Here is a 21,825-nt window from a genome sequence, read left to right as displayed (position 1 = left end):
AGAACATACAATATTAAAGAACAATGTGAGTAAAAAAAAGCTAGTTGTTGTATTAGAAGTCTTCCAGAACTGGATAAATAAAATTGTTCTTGAATAACTTGTATGCAAGAAGTTGTCCTCCAAAAACCATTACTGACAAGCCAGAGCCTGTGGTGATGTAAAAGAAAACAAAATAAATTTGATTAAAAAATGCATAATTGATTTGTTTACTAAAATAACTGCTGCACCAGTGACTGTGATTTTGTATAGAGATTTTCCATTTAATAACTCACAGTTGCCACTAGTTGAAGAGGAAGCAGAAATGACACTTGCACACCCTTTGTGTAAATGGTATAAAATATTAATTTAAGTAATAACATGATATCTAGTTAAAGCAAACTTTGAAACATTAATTTTGTTAAACTACTTAGCATTTAAAAATGTGTGCAATCAAAAGCACTCTTTGCAGTCAGCTTTACAGAGTCAATAACAGTCCTACACTAAATCCCATATAAAGGACAACTTTTAAACAAAACCAGCATTATTTCAAGTACATCCTCAACACACACATATTTACAGTACAAATACAGTTAAATGACACATTGTCTTGTTTTTTAACATATACTTTACCTATAGAAATCCACCAATGATCTGCTGATGGGAATTCAGACATCACTGAAAAATAAGGACAGTAGCAAATAAGAATACAGTATCTTACAACTCTGTTTAAAACAATATGACTGGTTACACTCAGTGGTTTAATGGCAATATGACAGTAGACAGTTTACATTTTCATCCAGCAGGGGACACCCTTAACCTTTGATGTACTGACAGCATTGTGCTGTGTTACAGAACATACCATTTCAGTAATAATAATATTGGGGGAAAATGCAGAGCAAATGTCCCATCCAGTCATTTATAGTAAGGAAAACATTTCATCTGATGTTTTTACCTGGATTTTCTATTCAGAGATAATACAGTGCTGTGAAAAAGTATTTGCCCCCTGTTTGATTTTCTGCCTTTTTGCATATTTTTGACACTGAATGTTATCAGATCTTCAACCAAAATCTAATATTAGATAAAAGGGACCCTGAGTGAACAAATAACACAACATTTTCATACTTATTTCATTTATTTATTCAAGAAAGTTATGCAACAACCAATGCCCTCGTGTGAAAGAGTAATCGTCCCCTTAGACTCAGTAACTGGTTACGCCACCTTCAGTAGCAATAACTGGAACCAAACACTTCCTGTAGTTATTGATCAGTCGCACACAGCGCCGTGGAGGAATTTTGGCCCACTCCTTCATGCAGAACTGCTTCAACTCAATGACATTTGTGGGCTTTCAAGCATAAACTGCTGGTTTCAGGTCCTGCCACAACATCTCAATGGGGTTGAGGTCTGGACTTTGACTAGGCCAGGTTTTGACTGGTTTGTGAAAGATGTAGGTGTCCAGTTTAGCCTTTAAATGTAATGTATTTAAATCATCAGCAAGCAGTTTGTGTTCCTGATAACACAGACATTCCTTGATAGTTTTCTACTAAAATACACTTACTACAAGTGCACCAAGTATCTAGAGTCTTCTTGGTTGGGTTTTCTCAGATTAGGCTGGCTGCAGACTTGTCCTCTTATCCTCGTCTGAATATTCACTATCGTAGCTTGGTTGGAAGTGTCTGGATTAGCTGCCGATTGTGATGCAAAGAACGCTGTTAACTTGGGGTACTCTTTGCTTTTTGTGGAGAAATATTACGCTTTTCGCTAGCGGTGGGATATGAACGTTTCATCATTACTAACCGGTTTAGCCCCTACCATACCGCATAATATTTTCAGAAAGACAGAGAGAAAATCAATGCACCACAATACTGTGCAAAAATCTAAAATCAAAAGAATTTGCAAGCATTTATGATGCAGGAGCCACTTCGCTTGCGCTTTCACTTTGTCACGTGGCATTCTTTTCCAAGTTGATTCAAACACACAGCCCTACGTGTGAGAGACACCTATAGACATGTATTCACCTCAAGTTTGAGCACTCACGCTACACGCAAGCAGACTTTGTAGTGTGCCAAAATGAGTTCCTTTTTAAATGTCTAACCGTTTTTAGCTTAAGTCACGGGTTACGTGATTACACGGCACATAGACGTAGACATGAGCTCTGCTTTAAACCCCAACACGTTGTGCTTTTGTTCTTTATGGTTTGTGGTGAGCAGATAAAAAGATCGGTAAAATGGCTAATCTTTAATTTTTTTTAGTAACTGAGCCGTGACGAAAGGGTTTGTTGCCAAGGGGCCTCATGCAATTGCATGGATTGTATGTACCTAAAAACACTACTGCCTGTCAGTGTTCTTCTCCTACCTCATTCTGAGTTCATCAGCCCAGTCCTTTTTTTTATCAGATCTGATGTTTTAGTGCACCTCGAGGGACTGTTAAAATGTGATGCTTACCTACTGTGGTCAGGCCAATATGAATGAGGGTGACTGTTATGGCATAGTCCCAAACCCACTCTTCTACAATCAAAGCAAACATCAGTCCACTTATAAAGAAAGTGACCTCTGCTGAAATCAGATTCACTGTGAAGAAGGAAAATACAAACAAGTGAAATATTCACAAAAAGTCACGATGTACAACCCAATGATTTTGCCAACATATACTTTTTGGATAATACAATCTTTAATGGCTTTATTCTGGTGTTCTTTGAAGGTCAGTGTTTTGTATGAGATTGTGATAAATACAGTTTGTATGATTTGTAAAGTTATCCAATTAGTCTAAATCTGTACAGTCACCATATGTACAACCATTACTATGGGTTGGAGAGGGTTGTCCAACATAATATGTCATTCTATAAAGGGGAGCATAACCCCAAATCTAACAGCAAGTATTGTTTTAGTATATTTGCTCATCTTTCTTATCCTTAATCCAGATAATTGGGCTATTTTATGTTTTGTAGATGTATATGCTTATGTTAAATGTGTATATATGATAGTATGTTTGCATAACAAGATCAAACACACACACACACACACACACACACGCACACACACACATATATATATATATATATATATATATATATATATATATATATATATATATAATTTGAACACTTAATTACAAAATAAACTTAAATGGTCCATTCTATGTATTTAGATCAAAGACCCCTTTATCTTCTGTATTTTCTTGATTTCTTGAATGTAATCTGGATTTATATCAGTTGTGTGCAACTATTCAGCAAAAATCATTGAAATTTCTGTGACATTATAAGATAATGGAGGCCCCTGTAACAATATGTTTATCAGAGTCTCCCGGAAGTTTTTAGAAAACCACCACCGGATAGTCCAGTCACAAGCAAGACATGGCAGATTGGGCCCGCAGATGTGTAACATATAATGACTAGTAACAGACATGCTATAGTGGTCCAAATCAAAGAAGCTTTCAACAGTGGACAAGACACACTAATTTTCATGAATCGGAAGCAAACTGGTCCACTCTCTATTGAAGAGTGAATAGCGAGGTTCCGAAAAAAATACTGTTACCCGTCCTTACGTGCTGCTACAACTGTATAACTTATGTATCTGTAATCTTTCTTTTCATTGTTAACATTCTGACAACTTTTTACAATTATAATTTTAAAGTCTATTTCAAAGCTCTTTTCAAAATGTCTGCTCCAGTGCACTGATATTGTAAGGATTTTTGTCCATATTGTCAAACAGGTCACACAGCAATAATGATCCATGATGTGGAATAGAAAAGCCAGAGCACTTGTTTGTTTTTGTTTTTTTTAATCGCTCTTCCTGCAGTGATTTAGAGGTCAGATCTCAAACCCCAGTGTACTAGAGCGGACATTTTTAAAAATAGCTATGAAACAGACATTAAAGTTATAAGTGTAACAAGTTACAATTACGTTATTTAAACAGCTGTAGCAACACACAGGACGTGTAAGGCTATATTTTTCAGAACCCTGCTACTTACTCAATAAGGTGTTTATGTAATTTTGTGGCCAGTTAGTGTACAATGCTTTAATTAATTCAGTTTAATACAGGATTGATACTGATCAGATAACTCCATATTTGGTTATATAGTTTTTAATTAATTGGCATCTCGGCTCATTCAATTGAATGCAAAGGCAAGGGTTGGACACAAATTGTAAACCTCATGGTTCAAAGACCAACGCCGTACCATTCTACTATAGAGCAAGCTCTGTAGTTGAGATGTAAGTATGAGTCTTATACTGATGTCAGTATTATTGTCATCAGCTACTAGAAGGAGATCCATTGCAACCCATAAAGTCCAATTAAACTCATTATTGTTGTGATTACTGTATCCGCTTTGTGGAACATAACTGGGTTATACTTACCCTTTCTGTACCGAGCCAATTTCCTGGCATAAAGGTTTTTATTGTACCAAAACTAATAGCTGACTGGAGCTGACCTTCTGTCAGAGTCCTGCGCAATTGCGATTTTTATGACCTGCTTCCGACCCGGAACCACTACTACATGACCCAACCCAAACCCGCTTCAATATGGTCTTCTTAACAGCGACCTGCTTTAATAAGACCTGCAACCCAACCCGAACCTGCAAGTGTTTGTCCTTTACCTTCTGCCTGCGTCGACTGACTCTCATGCTCTCATTCACTCATAGATATCTCTACCATTCTCCACAGATTGAGTTTATACAATAAGCTATACAGCGTGGTAGCTTTCTCTAGTGGTCTGGATATATTTTAACTAAGCTTGCTATTTTCCAATATTAATCGATAAAGCTTGTTAAATGTCGAATTCCCAAAATATATGAGTTTGACTGAAATAAATTTCTATACACTAAACGTAGGTAAAACCACTCACTATTTTTTATTTTCTTATCAAAAATACTCATTTAGAAATCCTCTCTAGTTTGTGTAGTTTTTATACTTGCTTACTGTCCCATCTCCATTCCGCTCTGAATGACTGGGGGTCACTGTCAGTCACCTCAGTGGTCCATTAGTAGTGTAGTTTCACTCTGTTCTGACAGATCTCATTGATTGAAGCAGTGCTAGAATGCTCTCATTCGGTTAAATGTCATCAAGACCTGTACCGACTGTGCACTTTCATTTGACAGCTACAGCGCTTGTCATTCAAAGCACCTACTTTGAAATTAGCAGGTTAATGTGTACATAAGATTTTGCTTTAGGCATATGGTGACAGTTACTAGTTTGATTTGAAAATAGGGAGCAAGAGAAAAACACTTAATGAACATTGTGCACAATACCCTGACCGATGGCTGAAGTCTCTGCGGCAGGACGAAGCGGGCCCGTCTGCTTTGCCTTCCAGTAACTCTGGAAGTCCAGCTGTGCTGAAGCAGGAGAGGGGTGGATCTCAGACTCTTTTGTTTTGTGCATATTATTTTTACTTGTAAGTTTATGCTATAAATGTATGTGTAATACACTTTCATATGCTGGGTTTTCTATGGTTTATTTGAGACAATTCTTTAATTTGTGTAGGATTTTTATCTTTACAAGGTATAGCTCCCCTGTGACCAAATGTTATTTCAGTTAGAATGTTGGTAACCATGGTTTTATTGCATGTTGAATATGATAAAGGGGTTTTGCTAAATGAGATGTTTTTCAATGTTTTTAAAGCATAAAGGTCGATTTCACCCATTCTCTGCTTGAATTGAAAAATAAAGATTGAAAAAAAACGGTAAATTCTTTCTAAAATAAACATCAATATTAATCGTTGGTATGGCTAAAAAAATAAAATTCGAATAGTAGCAAGTCTAATTTTAACAGAGTAACAAATTAACTTATCTCTACTTAATTTACTATAAAATAGTAAATATTCATTTTGTGCCACCAGTTGAAAGGGAGCTACACGCAACGAATCCAGTCACATGTTCATTATTTTCATTCACTATGATTCCAAAAAAATTCCACACTTCTGATTTACCTCTTGAACTATTATCCACTGTATGATCTAAACCCTTGTCTTTCTTTTGTTTCACCTCATCCACATACATGTTTAATAGGAGTCTACCTTCTGTTACCTACATCCCAGTCAGCAAACTTGGTTCGCCCAATGTTGGTTTATGGTTGGCTTGGTTGGCAAGTGGTTGCTGTTAGCCCAACAATCTGTAAATCTGATCTGCTCTCGAGCTCAGTACGTTATAGACCCAGTGTTCAAAATGTTTGCCCCCCATAAAAATGTGTTAACAAATGTTATTAATTCATGTTAAAAACAACAAAACAATGCCTCTAGCAGCTGTCTCTGTAAAAAGATTAGTGACAACATTTTTTTCAGTAAAATATTAAAAATAATAACTGAGCTATGTGTAATTAAACCATTGTTATTATTAAACAGCTATGTGTTATTATACCATTTTTTATTAATTATTAGGTTAGTTAGGTGTACAATTTATTGTTACAACCGGATGTTTTCTCCCCAATTTAAAATGCAGAATGACTTTTCTCCGCACCATAGCAATTCCTCATATTGTTCAGGAGACCCGAAGATTCAGTGGACATCCTCCGATCCCACAACCAAACCAGATTCCTTTTTCACCCAGGAACTTGAGAGCCTCTGGAGGACAAAGGTCAGTCCTGCAGTTGTCTGCTCTGAGCCATGCAGGTGTGTGCTCTGAGCTCACTAGGCACCTGGCAGGGTTCACTGTAGAGTGATGTGGAGAAACAGTCCCTGCTGGTTTTACCTCCCTAACCCACGGGAGCTCCAGAGCCAATGCAACGCACCTTTCAGAGTCCCCAGCGAAGACCGTTCTACTTCACATAGCCAGGACGTGGCCTGCACTGTATGACTCACCATGTGCACCACACAGGTGTGCTTCTACCAGGTGAGCCATATTTATGTATTTTAAATTACAATTTAAAAAAGTGTGACAGTATAGATGAGGTATCTCCTTTTTATTATTAACTCACAAATGTATTTTTTCCATCTATTACATTTGCTTGTAGTTTACGAAATCCCCCCACCAGTAAAGATGAGGAAGTAGAATGAAAAATAATAATAATAATAATAATAATAATAATATAATAATAATAATAATAATAATAATATTATTATTATTATTATTATTATTATTATTATTATTATTATTATTCAGAATAACAATGTTATGTTACATTTTTGCAAAACTGTTTGTTTCTTCTAGTTTGATATGAGTACAACTGTTTTTATCTAAGAAAATGTCCCTTTGAAAGAAAATGTGTCAAGTATCTAATTAAGAAAATAACTTGAGCCACTTTAAACATAAACTGTATTCATCAGAACAGTCTGTGAAATAATCAGTTAGGCATGGACATATCTGCAGCAGAACAATATTTTATTTTAACAACTAAAAACCAAATATATGCCAATGTTGGCCCAGTTTCTTATCCACCAAAAAAACAATGTTGCACCAACATTGGCCTGACCTACAGCACTTGAATATAATGTTGGCGCAACATTGGCCCTTCCTGGGGGATAGTGACTAAATGCCAACGTAGGGCCAACATTGGCCCAACTAAAAATCACTGTCTGGGATGGACAAGTGCTCAGCCTGTTATTAAATATTTATATTATTATTTTTTTTAACCCGAGTTTTTATGCTTGTATGATTAGGCTTGAATGTGTACCACACATTGGTTCTCATCCATGGTCTCGTCTGGCAATGGTGGTTGCCTGGGAAACTGCCTCCATATAGCTAGGTTAGCTCTTCCTCAACATCCCCCAAGGACTGAGCTTGTGACTACATAATGTAGTTAATAAATACAACAAATAACAACTGAAACCATTGAAGCAGAATTTATTATCGCTAATAAAAACAGATAAATAGGAATTTCTTATATAAACTTGTAAGGGTAAATGGACTAACTTGTGAATTAAACATATTCCACTTTTTTAACTTCTAGTACTGTACTGTACATAATATGAATACAAATTAATTTCATTATTACACCCAGCTGTGTATGAAATCCCCTGGGAAGGGGTTACAGTGGAAGTGGTTATACAGGCACACCTGTTTTTCCATGTATCTGGAGAACTGCTTGTCTAATTGTCGTGAAACTTGGTATTAACATTATTTAGTTTAAGTTATTGAGACTTTCAGATTCTGGGATATAGGGGTGGTCTCTCTGTCTGTACATGTATGCATATATCTGGATCTGATCAGGTTGCGATCTTATTCTATAATATTTTGCATTGTTGCTATACAACATGGTGTGACAGATAACCCTGTCGCTGGTTCCTGCACAAGTGTGTACAGCTGAGACGTGTTGCTGGGTAATCAATTGGGCAGTTAAGCGCCACAGTTCGAAGCTGCTGCATGTTTGTGTTTGTTTATATCAAGGAGGAAAGTGTCTGCTCTGCAGGAACTACTACACGAAACCCTTCCACTCCAAGACGATCAACTGTGCTCATGAAAGCACTGCCCAGCCAAGGCCGTTTGAAAACACAGTGAAGAGGCAGGTGTCCGTGTGAATGCCAGGACTCCTGGAGACCAGAAGTAGGTCAGTTTAGGGGATGCTGATCCCAAACAGTATAGAAAGGATTTGCATATAATAATAATCTTTTATATAGCGCCTTTCATAGTGGACCACCATCACAAAGCGCTTTACAAGATACAAGACTAGGGTGTGTGAACTAGGCATCAGCTGCAAAGTCACTTACAACAACGTCTCACCTGAAAGACGGATCACAAGGATGTTACGTGACTTGCTCAAGGTCAGACAATGAGTCAGTGGCTGAGCTAGGATTTGAACCAGGGACCTCTTGGTTACATTCTCATTTCTTTAACCACTGGACCACACAGCCTCCTAGAGCAATAGGTTCCTGGAGCAGGACGTTCCTTTTAGTGGGACTAGCACTAGCCATTGTGTGTACCCTAGTGTCAGCACTTGTGTTGATAATAAATCTGCATGCCTGTGTGGCGCGTCAACACCCAATGATCTGTGTCTGCCTCATGATTATTCAGTGACGACCTACACATGTAACACATGGTAATCAAATTTTTCGTAAAGAATTTCAGTTGATAGCTTTCATTTTGAATTTATAGCCACTAGGGCTGATCATATGTTATGCCATGTCACTGAAAATATAGTAAACTTTACATAATTAAGGGATAATGGTATTGCTCTGGCAAGTTACAAGGTAATAATGGAACTCCTACACCATAATTTGAATGAGGGAGTTCCATTATTACAGAGGAACATGCCACAGCAGTGTTATTGGCACTGATATACTACAAGTTTTTAATGTTATATATTTATCTTTTTTGAGAGTAGGACTCAAGCGTATGCATGTGAAGCGTTTATCAGTAAGCTGTCATCTCTCAGCTGTGCTTTATTTATTGTTCCTTTTTTGAGTAATAACAGAACGGGTGACATCCATAACATGTGACATAAAATACCAATCAATCAAGTGCAGTGGCAATGGCACATTTCTAAAAGGAACACAGCTACTATACTATTTTTGCACTTGCTTCAAAATAAAGCATACGCTATAAGCACTCTGTCAGACTGGGGTAAATCTTTTTCACAAACTATGCACCAGGCTAGGGCTGTCAGTAATCGGTTAATGTAGGTTTATTGATAAAATGTATGTATAAATATAAAGTGATTTAGAGTGAGTTAAACAATATTTGTAATTTGAAGTAAGTTGGTTTGCTTTAATATATCAGGTTTATGGCATGGTCATTGACTTTCCTGTACATTTGTATGAAACTCATTTCAAACAGTTGAGAAACAATAAGGTAATTTAAGTCAGAACTTCAAAAATAAAATCAACATATTTTCTTTACCTATGGAGCTGTAATTACTATGAAGCAGTAGAATATGACCATAGGAATATAAACCCATTTGTGGAATTGGATCTTCACACTTGTGTTCCCAGTGAAACTTACCCACATATTTTGAATTGGTCCATGATGGACTTGTTTTAAAGTCAAAAGGAGCCAAAAGGCTATCAATGTCTTCAATCCTACATAGCATTTTTGAAACATAAAAATAAAACAATTAACAAACTTAACACAGATGTAGGTTTTAAAAAAGCTTGTGGCAGAGTTAAATAAATACTATTATGTTTTCTTAATGAATCATCATTTATGACTGTTTCAGCCATCTTGGATGTGTTTACCTGTTTAAAAACATCATATTTTACCTTTGGGGCTGGTTCTGAGCAAGGTGGCATTCCTGTAATGAGGCCAATATCAAATGACATCTAGGAATGTACACAGCTGATTTCTTTCTTCTGAAGCAGTGAATTTGTTAGATATTTTCCATTACAAATCTTAAGACTCAGGTCCAAATTTGTAAAGGGGGAAAAACCGACCGCAAAAAGCCATGTAGTGTGCGTGTTCAGTACAGCCGCACTCAGCATCAAAATAACGACCTATTTTATAAGACTAATTAGGTGAGGCAGGCGATTCCACAATTAAACAATTTAAATACCCCTCACCGCAATTAGCGGTGGAGAATTACACACCTTTCATAATAAATAGAGGGTTTGTGTCAACCCCGCGTGTATAGGCTACACATTCCAGAAGAAAATGAATGGCACCCAAAGACCTCAGCCTGGTACTAGCCATGGTGATGTGGATGCTCAGAAGCCAAACTGAAATTTACCAATATGGAAGTGGAGATTTTAGTACAAGCAGTACTTGTAGCACAAGAAGATGTGTTACAAGCTCAAGATTCATCACCAGGACAAAGGAATAAAATATGGAATGTGTGGTAATAAACATATGTACCACTTCAGAGTTTGTAGTCTAGTTTGCTTATACATTACGACGCATCATCCAGTTACTGTGCTTCACATGTTAGTTCTTATTTTGTATAGAATAATTCCAGGCGTATATTTTCAAACTTCAGAAACAACATTTAATCAAACGGGTGGAAAATCCTTCTATTGCACAGCAATATGTTCAACAATAACTCCACACAGCTTCATACGAACAGTCTTCAGTTTAACTACAACTCATATATTCTTAAATTCTTATGCAGTTACAACTCTCCTGTTTCTTATGTATGTCAGTATTTCTGACTCTATGTATGAATTTAAAGCACATAAAGCTACATTATTCAGATATGCCTACAATCTTATTAGGTGATTCTATGAAACCTTTTTTTACATGGATTCTATATTCTCTATTTGTAGACTTTCTTTTTGTCATGTAAGCTACGAAACATGTATTGAAAATTGGAATTTGCGAATCAATATGGTATTATAAACCACAATTTACAAACTGACTTGATCAGAAGGGTTAAAAAATGAGCTCTTTGCAAAATGTTATTAGATATTTCTTTGTCCTTGAAAACGATGTCTCCTTGCTGCAGACAAGTCTCCTACATCAATCACCTTGCCTTTTATATAGCCTACTGTCTGACTGCAACAAATTAACACCTGCTTTTCAGAGTTCTTAAAATAATCAAGCAAATATGAGGCGCGCAATTACTGGCAGCTTTTTTCTCTTTTGCAAAATCCCCTCACAATTTTAGCGGTTTCATTCAGAAACGCCCCAGAATTACATATGCATATACAGAATTACATATGCGTCAAGGGCTAAAGCACACAGACACATTGCCCCTGCAAATCACATATTAATTGCATGTTTATGCCATTGCATGTGTTTTATAAATTCCATCCAAGAATTCAGAATCCTCAGCGCCCGTTTTACAAACGTTAAAGATGCGCAATCCTTTTATGAATCTGGGCCTCAGTGTTTCAGGGGAGAACTTTAGAAGAATTGAATTACAAAATTTTACCTTGCTCATGCTTGCTCAGAGACTGCACAATTGGTAAAATATGACTTTATTATATATGTCAAATAAATCAGGAATAAGGACACATATAACTGGATCATACACATACAATAAATAAACAATATGCAATATTCATTCTTCTAGGATAAATAAAGCAATGGTCTTTCTAAAAGAAAATGAAATGAAGTGCAGATTAACAAAGTGATTGTTTTAAATCTATAACACAAGAAACTCATATTTCAGTTTGATAAACAGTTTGATATAAACTCCTTTCTAAATTTGACAGTAAATATTATCATTTAAATAAAATAACATTGTAGTTGTAATCGCTACAAAATGAGTAATTTCTATCACTACTACAGTAATCGGTCGCATATCTCACTGCGGTGGGACCACAGTAAGGGCGGGTATGTAAAAAGTCGGATGAATGAATCCTGTTTTAAATACCATTATACACAGCTGTAACAATTACTATATTCACACAATTACTGTTTTGAGCTTCAGCTTTTATTAGGGAGCTCCCCCAAATCCCTTGTTTAGAAAGATACAGGGTATTAATGCTTGTGACAGAGTAGCTGTCTGCCGTGTAGGTGTGTTCATTCGCTTCTGATTGACAGGCACGAGATCGAGACAGAGGTTGAAGTTGATACACCCCGCAGGCGATCAGGATTTATTTACATATCAACACATTCAACAGCTCACGTGACACTACCAGCAATGGTTGTACGTGGAGCACATACAACACAGTGTATGAAAACTTTGTTAGGATCTTGAATCTGTGAACTAATCTTCTCTGTTCACAATAAATTAATGTTGCTGAAGAGATTGATCATGATGAATAAACGGTTAGGGATGATATATTGCACGATGGATTACTGTACATGCTTTATTTTGGTGTGGCCCTGTCTGGAATGTTGATACTTGACTGGGAAGTCAGGTACTAGATGTGTGATTATTCCAGAGGAATTAAAAAGAGTTCTTCAACAGAATAGTTTTTCTTTTTTTAAGGCTTTGCAAATTATTAGTTGCAGATTAGAGTACAGGCCCTTAAGAAACTCATAAAAATAATTTGTGTGAATAAAGGCAGTATCACTGTACTTTTTTCCCCCCTAAACAGTTATATTTATCAATAAAATACAACTATGTTACAGCGGTTACAATACTGTATGTACAGTAAATATTTTTTAAAATCTGCAAAGCTCCAGAATCGTGTATACATTATAACAGTGGTTGCTCGTACATTTACAGAGTTATACGATTTTATTCATACCTGTGTGTGTGTGTGTGTCTCTCTCTCTCTCTCTCTCTCTCTCTCTCTCTCTCTCTCTATATATATATATATATATATATATATATATATATATATATATATATATATATATATAGTAGTTAAATTAGCTTTTTTGAGAAAATGTAAATCCATGATTTATACAATATATAAGAACATAAGAAAGGTTACAAACAAGAGGAGGCCATTTGGCCCATCTTGCTCATTTGGTTTAAGTAGCTTATTGAATAGGTGATGTGTATTGTGAATATGGTTGAAGATTTGAGTGTGTAGCTAGCTTTTCTCAACAGGAAGTTTAGCCATATGATAAACCTCAATAAAATCAGTATGTAAGGATGTTCATAACGTTAAAAAGAAAGGAAACCTTTTTCTTACCTGAATCCGCCAATGCACAAGCGGACAGCAGTAAAATACACAGCATAGAAAATCACCACACACATCAGCAAGTTCAGGAAAACGGTCTGAAGAAATAATTAAAAACAAACAGGTAAAGCATAGACACAGTAATTAGGTATTGTACCATGTCAGGCTACAAAATATCTAAGCCAAAAGGGTTTATGATTTACAGCAACACATATTCTTTGACTCTCAAAATGAAGACCCCCCCCCCCCCCCCCCCCCCCCCCCCCCCCCCCCCCCCCCCCCCCCGAGTAAGGCTGTTTCTTTTCCTGGAATGGTAAAATATGTCAAGGCTAACAAGATGGTAAAAGAAAGAAATGTCTCAGAACTTCCTGGTCTGTGAAGTCTAAGGCTGTTTTAATACAGCAGCTTAAATGGCAGTACTGTATACATATTACCATTCCTAAGTCAAGGATAATGCCATCTTCACAACATGTTTAACTGTTCACTTAAAATGTTTTTAAGAGGGTTTGTAAACTTTTTTTTAAAAAACAGTTTTGTGAACAGATGGGACATGTATGTACATTATTATTAAAACTTTATTTTAGAAATTAGTTGGCACATAAAAAATATGTTCAAAAATCATATATAATATAATAATAATAATAATAATAATAATAATAATAATAATAATAATAATAATAATATCCAGTATGACCAGACTTTTTTTAAGATTGGTCCAATTCTAAATTACTTGTATAACAAAATGCAAACTATCCTTTAGGAAGAAAGCATAAACACAAATACAAAGCTTCCATCATTTCAGTTTCTGGCCTTCTGCAAAAACAAATATGAAGTAATCCAATCTCCAGTACTATGATATACATTTCAATAGTACAAAATGAAAATGTCATTTATTTACCCTTATGTCAGCAATCTTGACCTTGATGGCCATGTAACCATTGTATTTTTTTAAGAAAATATTCCTCAAAACTGTGTTAGTATTATTATAGTAAATGAAAAGCCATGGTTTGTCTGGTCACTGGATAGGCAGCAGTGAGGACTATGCCTTACATCTTTAGAGGATTACAGGGATAACAGCCATCTGTCAGGCTCTGCTGCTTGAGGCTTGGAAGAACTACCCCACAATCCTTTGTCTAAAAATAGAAGATATCTATTCAACAATTACAGTTTCATATTGATCACTTTGAATTACAGGGCAAGGGAAAAAAAATATAAACTACTGTAATGGATCGTCAGACTTTTAATTGTATACTTCTGTGTGAAGATGGGATGTTTCGTGGCTGATAAATTTGTTATGCAAATGACAACACTGACTTGAATATCATAATAAATAAAAGCTCTCTGTTGTAATGTTAGTTCCAGTCACTGGTGGTAGTTGCTTCATTGAGAGGCATTTACCAAACCAAGGCTGCACAAATTATTGTTTAGGAAGCTGTCTCAAAAGTCTATGTCCTTTTGGAGAACAGACTTCAGATGTACACCGCTATATACCTGAAATACTACAGAGGTAATCATTGTTTATTACCTTGTTGACAGTTTTTAGTTTTTTTTGACAGACCCAGTATATTGTATTGTTAAAACATAAACAGTTGCTCATCTGCCAGGAATAGTTCCAGTGCCATCACTGATTATTCACAACTAGCTCAATTACATGCAAATATAGGATAGCATGCAGACTGAAAGGGGCACACAGTGAGCCATTAATAACAATCTATTAAGCGTGGTAACGGTAGCTTCATTTTTATTCTGTTTAGACTCATTTGTGAAATATGCTGTTGAAATCATCCACCCAGAATACAATTTCCAGATAGTTAATGCAGAATATCCTCTGGGGAGCTGCTTCAATACCAGTATACACAGACGGTCAGTAATTTTAATTTTTCTGTATTGTACTTTGGACACACTTTGCATTGTTTATTTTCACAACGCACAGCATATGCTTTATTTATCTTTTTCTATATCAGGACCACTGTGAAATGTTTTTTTTTATTTTTTTTTTTATATATAATCCACTTCTGGTGATGTTGTTGGCTGAATGTTTATACAAGGGTTTTATAATGGTATTCAAATGGTGTATTTTTAATATGTCTGCTAACAGTATCAAGTATCCAGTTTCTCGTATTGCTTTTGAAAAGACAAAACATTCACAGGGGAAACCAGCAAAGAAAATTGCTTTTTTATTCATGTCATACCATTCACAGTTGAGTTGATCTGAAATTCATGTTTTAATTACATGTATAATGAGAGGCTGCAGCCCTTGCTGTCCATATTCTGAAATGGTGCTTGTGCACTAACTACTGAGAATGAATTGAGATGAAAGAGTTCACAGGAAGAACTCTGCGATAAATTTTTCTTCTAAGGATTCAACAATAACAATAACAACAACAAACAGTGCAAATAGCATACCATTATCTGCTTTTATTCAAAACACAAAAGTCTACTTATCAATTCTACAATGTAAATGAAAACAGGGGGTAACTCAAGGTACAGTAAGTGTATGTGTATCATTCTAAATTCTATGTTTTTTTTTTTAATTTTCAAATCGCCAAGGACACTAACTCATTATCTCTGAATGCCTTGAAAGTAAATGGATCAATTTACATTACAGAGATACAAATAGAATACTAATATTATTGTACGATGCATGGCTTATATTAGGACTACTAATAATTGTACTCACAGATTGTGTTGGCCCTGGACAGTGGGGGCCGTGGTTGTCCAATATCAAACACATTTTGTGCTCATTTGAATTCATTTTACAGTGTAGTGAAAACATAGTTGTGTGCTTCCATTGTTAACTTGTACAGTGAACAGTACCTTCTGATTTACATATATTTCACAGCACTGAGGTGTATTTCCTCTATCGTAAAAAAAAAATATTTAAAAATTACAGGGAGGTTTACAATTACTAAATGTAAAAGAACTGTGGAAACTTTAAAAAGACAGTAAGCGTTAATGCATAATAAAAGTATCTATAAAAAAAACATTTTCAGCTAAAACCAATGTAATTAAGAATTGTTATATACAGTAAAGTTGTCACATTGTACTATTGTACTATTCCTGAAATATAACAGTCCACTTGCTTCCCGACCTGGAATAAAATTCACTTAAAGCACCTGAAGTGGTAGTGTGCCATTAAGTAATTATTATTCATTGGATATATGTGAACTACATATATCTGTCTATGATATCCCAAATTAAACCAGAATCCTATTTCCTTAATCACTTAATGTTAATAGCGGGGTTCTGATAAATATTACGTTAAACGTCCCCACGTGTTGCTACAGATGTTTAAATAACGCAATTTTTCTTTTCATTGTTAACATCCTGACAACTTTTTACATTTATAACTTTAAAGTCTGTTTCAAAGCTCTTTTCAAAATGTCCACTCTAGTGCACTGACAGTGTAAGCATTATTGCCCACATTGTCAAAAATGTAAGCAATAATGATCCATGATGTGGTATGGAACAGAAAAGCTAGAGCACCTGCAGCGATTTAGAGGACAGGTCTGAAACCCCAGAGCACACAGCGGACATTTTGAAAAGAGCTTTGAACACATACTTTAAAGTGTAAAAAGTTGTCAAGATCTTAACAATGAAAAGAAAAATAACACGTATATTATTCAAACATTGTAGCAACACCTGGGGACGTGTAACACTATATTTTTCAGAACCCCGCTGCTCTTTAACATTCTTTAATAAGCAGATTCTTCAGATATATGTAAAAGGTGTGACATGAAGATGGCCAGATGATTTATTTGTTCTTTTTTTGTGTGAAGCATTTTGGGATCCTTGTGATGGAAGGTGCTATAGGAATGTGAATTGTATTGTATTGCAATTCTTTTGAGGTCCTTAGATTATTTGGTAATAGATAGATTCATGTAAGTCAAAATAGCCATAACCTTTATCAATCTTAGCTATGTTTTTTTGAAATACTGTGCATATGTTTGTTAACAGAAAACAGAATACCTTTTGTTAATCATATTGTGCCAATGGTGACATGAATGACTAGAAAACATACATTACAGTATGTATGTGTTTACACACTACAGTACGTACAGTGCCTATAGAAAGTCTACACTCCCTTGAACTTTTTACACATTTTGCTGTGTCTGTGCCTCAGAGTTTCTTGCATTTAAATGAGGATTTTTTTCCCCACTTATCTATACACCATACTTCACACTGTTAAGGGGAAAAAAGTTTTTAAATCCATCTCAGTGGATTTTCAGAAGGCTCTGTCACATGAACTGACATGTTCTAAAGATTATATCATTAATGTCTAACAGATATCTACTAGCTTCTGCAACCTTCCAATACTCCAATACTGATAAACAGACAAAAAAACTGGCATATAATAAGCATTCTGGAATCTTCTAACGCTGAATAATAAAAATTCAATGTAGGTAACACATTACAATTAATGTTCCGATTAACACATTACATTAATGGGGTGTTATTATCTTATAAGAGTATAACTAATTATCATAATCTATGATATAATTTTTGGATATAATTATATATATATATATATATATATAATATATATATATATATATATATATATTATATATATATATATATATATATCAATCCAGTTCAACCTTTTGGAAAGGATCCTTTTTTATTTTACTATTATTATTATTATTATTATTATTATTATTCGTGTTTAAATACACCTACTACAAACATTTTGTATATAAATGCTGTTTTCATTTAAATACAACTATAGTATCATGCATTCATGTCATTGTTTGCAAATGGCGTTATTGTGCAGTTTTTGCGGTTTTTGCTTCCTTTCCACACACACACACACACACGCACAAAGACACAAACACACATTGCAAATGTGTATTGCAACAATGTGTATGTGTAAACTTATTTAAGTACCCCACACGAATTGAGAAAAGGTGACTTTTTTCTGTGGTAATGTTTATAATGTCATGGGTGGACAGTGATGCAGGTTTGTTTCCTGCCGCAAATACACACCAATAATGCTCAAACAAATGTAAGCGCGTTTTTAAAAAGCGAAACACATTAACTTGCATTAGGTACAGGTTGCAGTTGATCGGTTTGTTGATACAAAATAAACACTGCTGACATGCACCGTGTAAAACAGTAAATGGAAAATTGTGGTTACTAGAAATGAAATGTAACAGTTTGGAAAACAGCTAAACTTTCAACTACCAGTATCTTTTTGAGGCTGCTCTGCGTGCATTTCCTTCGATACAGTCCAGGCTTGCTCCGCTCTCCGCCCATGCGCATTGGCTGCTGCCTGGGCAATTTGTCAGTACTCGTGAGAGAATTTGGGTAAGAAACAGACAAACTTTTGCATTTATATCAAACTGTTGGGGTGCCAAATTATTCCATAAAATCGGTTAATATGGGCTGTCAAATACTTTCGTTCGCGTTACGCAAGGATTCAATTTGCCTAAAACTTAGAAATAAAGTATCTTAACGCCTGGACGTGTCATCAATAATTTTTAGCCAGGAAGAGGTTGAGTATGATAGAGCATGGAAATACAATTTGAAATAGTTTGTCCAAAGTAGCCAAGACAATGATTGTATATACTAGCTGTTATTTATAAGCACTGTGTCTTTCAACGGGAGACGACTGTTGTGTTACTCTTTTATGAATATATGCTAGTTTCAGTGTTATTCCTCCATATGACAGAGAAACTGCAGAAAGTGGGTGCCGGGAGCTAGCTACACCTATTTTTTTTTAAATCACCATTTTTTTTTCATTAGGTCGTTCATTCAATAAAATTATTATTATTATTATTATTTTTAATAAATGCAACGTGTCTGTAGGCCTGTGGGTGAGAAATATATAGAGTATATTCCATCTCCGCCATTTTGGGAAACTGCCTTTAAACCCATTAAATAGTATCAGCGCAAATAAAGTGTATCAGGTACAGATCTCAGACTAGGGTGATTAAGAGCCTTGCGTGGGAATTCATCGGCAAAATATGAAATATCGAGTCATATTAAAAATGAAATGAAAAAAAAAAAAGTAATTTTTATTTTGTTTGCACTTACAATAGCTGCGTCTACGCACCGGAGGAAAAAAATAACTATTTGAGGAAGAGATCTAAGAATACAATTTTAAACCCTTTACTTTGTGAAAAAAAAAAAAAAAAAAACTGTGTACAAAGAAACAACGATTTAGCATACACAGTTGTTATATAGAACCTTTCTTACAGTCTGCAGTGTTTTCCTACAAGTTAGAGTGGGAGGAAAATAAGCAGAACGCACTCCTAATATATAAATATAGCATTGTAACATCAACATTTAGTTTTGTGTATCACAACATTTAAAAATAAAATAAATAAATCCTGGCGCAGATATAAAAAAAGACTACTGTATAACAGCTGTGTAAAGTACTTTAAATTTTCTACTAAGAAACTACGCTCTGTCTATTATTATGTATGCAATAAAATAAAATAAAAAATAAAAAACATAAACTACAAATGCATACCAATTCACAAATATATTAACACACAAAAAAATACAAATAAAAACGCGCTGCAAAGTGTTTACAACACCAGCCGCAATACCATCTTAAACATTATAAGCCGTTTCACATGATGTAATGCGTTTTATTCTGGAGAATACATTGTGTGTTTGTGCATATACCGTTCTTTTGCAGCCTGTTTTTTTTTTTTCTGTGTGTGTGTGTGTATATATATATATGTGTGTGTGTGTGTGTGTGTGTATATATATTATTATAATATAATATATATATATATATATATAATATATATATATTATAATAATTTCGTTGCAGGGGGGAAATAACATTATTTTAACTGATGTCATTGTTACTGTATTACTGTATTTGGTAAGCTTGGAAAGTTTGAGTTTTAGATATGTATCACAATGCAGCCAAGGTCGACATCAAGCGGTACAGGAAGGAATTTGCAAATCTATTTTTATTGAGGAATGTTAATCTTGCGCAAATAATGATTGAGTCAATCCCAAACAAAGGGATTATAACATAACGTGTTAAATTACACAAGCTGTACAATACAACGGACTTTAATTACCCCATTGCAAAACAAAAAACCATCGGCAGATTGACCAGGTAACACTAAAGCGCGAACGGCCAATCGGATTGTGACATCAGTCACACAGGACACACCTTGCATTGTTTATTTTCACAACGCAACGCATATGCTTTAATTACATGCCTTTTAATGTGTTGATTATAAACTATAAATCACCCTGGAAGAATACGCAAATCACATTTTAATCGAATCACTATACAATTTTACAAGTATTTACTTTGATTAAAAAAAAAAAAGATAGATAGATAGATACAAAACTGAATGTAATATTATTGACACTTTACTCCAACATTATTACAGTGTTTACTGATTATTACAACCTTTAATACAGAATATATATTTTTCCAGGCTAAAAAGCTTCCTTGCCCCTTATGCTCTGACACTGCAAAAAGTTTTTCACCAGGAGGGATCTCCCTAGTTTTGGAAATTTATATTATATTTGAGTAAATATCATAAACTGTATATATAATATATATATATATATATATATATATAACTCAGTTACTATAGTCTCACACTGTATTTAGAAGATAGAATTGATGTTTTGTGTCATTTGTGAAGTAGTATGTGCTCAGTATATACAAATTGGTAAAACACAGATTGCTCTTTGCACTGCACTATTCAGCAGTATTCTACATTGTTAGATATACAATAGTTGTTATGAGTACTGGAAAAATTATTGGATAATTATCAATCTGTTATCTAATTGTAATTGAATTTAAGTTATTTAGTTAGATGGATAGATTGTGCAACCTGCAGTGCATTTTGCATGCAAACATGTGCCTTATGTTCAGAACAGTGGAACAGCAGCAGAAGAAAAATCAGCAATTTTAGAGATGTATTCATTTGCAGCCATTTATCAGCTTCATGAAAAGCAGCATCGATCTGGCTATTTAGTCACTTTTGTAAACCTGTTTTAATCAGTGATATCCAAACCGTGAAATTCCCTTTAAAATGAGTTGCTGAATTTCATCAAATGGCCACCGATCTCATTACAGTCACTCAAAGTAAACACTGTCACTTTAAAGGGGACATATAAGCAATGTGACCAGGCCTTTAATGCACTAGGAAAATAAACCGTGCAGTGAAAAAAGATGTAATGTTTTCTAATGGTTTAATGCAGAGTTCAGCAGTACCCTCAACATGATGGAAGAATTAACAAGTGGAGGCGCCCAGGAATTTGATGTCTATGGTGCCATGGACTGGAAAGATGGAGTTGGGACTCTCCCAGGCAGTGAGCTGAAGGTAATAATACTAGGATATCTTCTGAATGAGTCGAATCTTAATCATTTTAATAAGGATTTCTCTCCTCAGAAGTGGTGGTTGTGGGCAGATGTTCTCTCCGCTCTGGATTTTAGAATTTTATGATCCAATGACAGACTATACTTAAACTCCTTTTTTTTGTGGAAATC

At 35.0% G+C, this 21,825-nt stretch overlaps 2 protein-coding genes across 3 annotated transcripts in view; one reads left to right on the top strand and one right to left on the bottom strand.

Moving 5' to 3' along the window:
- tmem244 (transmembrane protein 244) lies at window positions 1-14,280 on the bottom strand. Its single transcript, XM_041251470.1, has 6 exons — window positions 14,248-14,280; window positions 13,362-13,447; window positions 9,841-9,917; window positions 2,421-2,546; window positions 610-654; window positions 1-147 (listed from the first exon to the last, which is right to left on the bottom strand). Exons 1-6 carry the CDS (start codon window positions 14,278-14,280, stop codon window positions 53-55), a joined length of 462 nt encoding a protein of 153 aa, XP_041107404.1. The 3' UTR covers window positions 1-52.
- A 4,339-nt stretch (window positions 14,281-18,619) lies between these two features.
- Window positions 18,620-21,825, top strand: part of LOC121315812 (lethal(3)malignant brain tumor-like protein 3) — a 43,795-nt gene continuing 40,589 nt past the window's right edge. For both annotated transcript variants that reach the window (XM_041250254.1, XM_041250253.1), the window contains exons 1-2: window positions 18,620-18,656; window positions 21,537-21,658. In XM_041250254.1, coding sequence (XP_041106188.1) covers window positions 21,557-21,658 — 102 coding nt within the window. In that variant the 5' untranslated portion in view covers window positions 18,620-18,656; window positions 21,537-21,556. The remainder of the gene's footprint in view (window positions 18,657-21,536; window positions 21,659-21,825) is intronic.

This window comes from Polyodon spathula, chromosome 5, assembly GCF_017654505.1.
Source record: "Polyodon spathula isolate WHYD16114869_AA chromosome 5, ASM1765450v1, whole genome shotgun sequence".
Lineage (NCBI taxonomy): Eukaryota > Metazoa > Chordata > Actinopteri > Acipenseriformes > Polyodontidae > Polyodon > Polyodon spathula.
The sequence above is the reverse complement of the archived record's forward strand: the minus strand, read 5'-3'. Positions and strand labels throughout refer to the sequence as shown.

Bases quoted from the DNA above. Each gene is read 5' to 3' on its own strand.
- tmem244 (XM_041251470.1), bottom strand. From the start codon at position 14,280: ATGGCCATCAAGGTCAAGATTGCTGACATAAGG. The intron at 13,448-14,247 runs GTAAATAAATGA...TTATTTCTTCAG, and splicing joins TCAAGATTGCTGACATAAGG to ACCGTTTTCCTGAACTTGCT. The intron at 655-2,420 runs GTAAGCATCACA...CTTATTTTTCAG, and splicing joins TATTGGCCTGACCACAGTAG to TGATGTCTGAATTCCCATCA.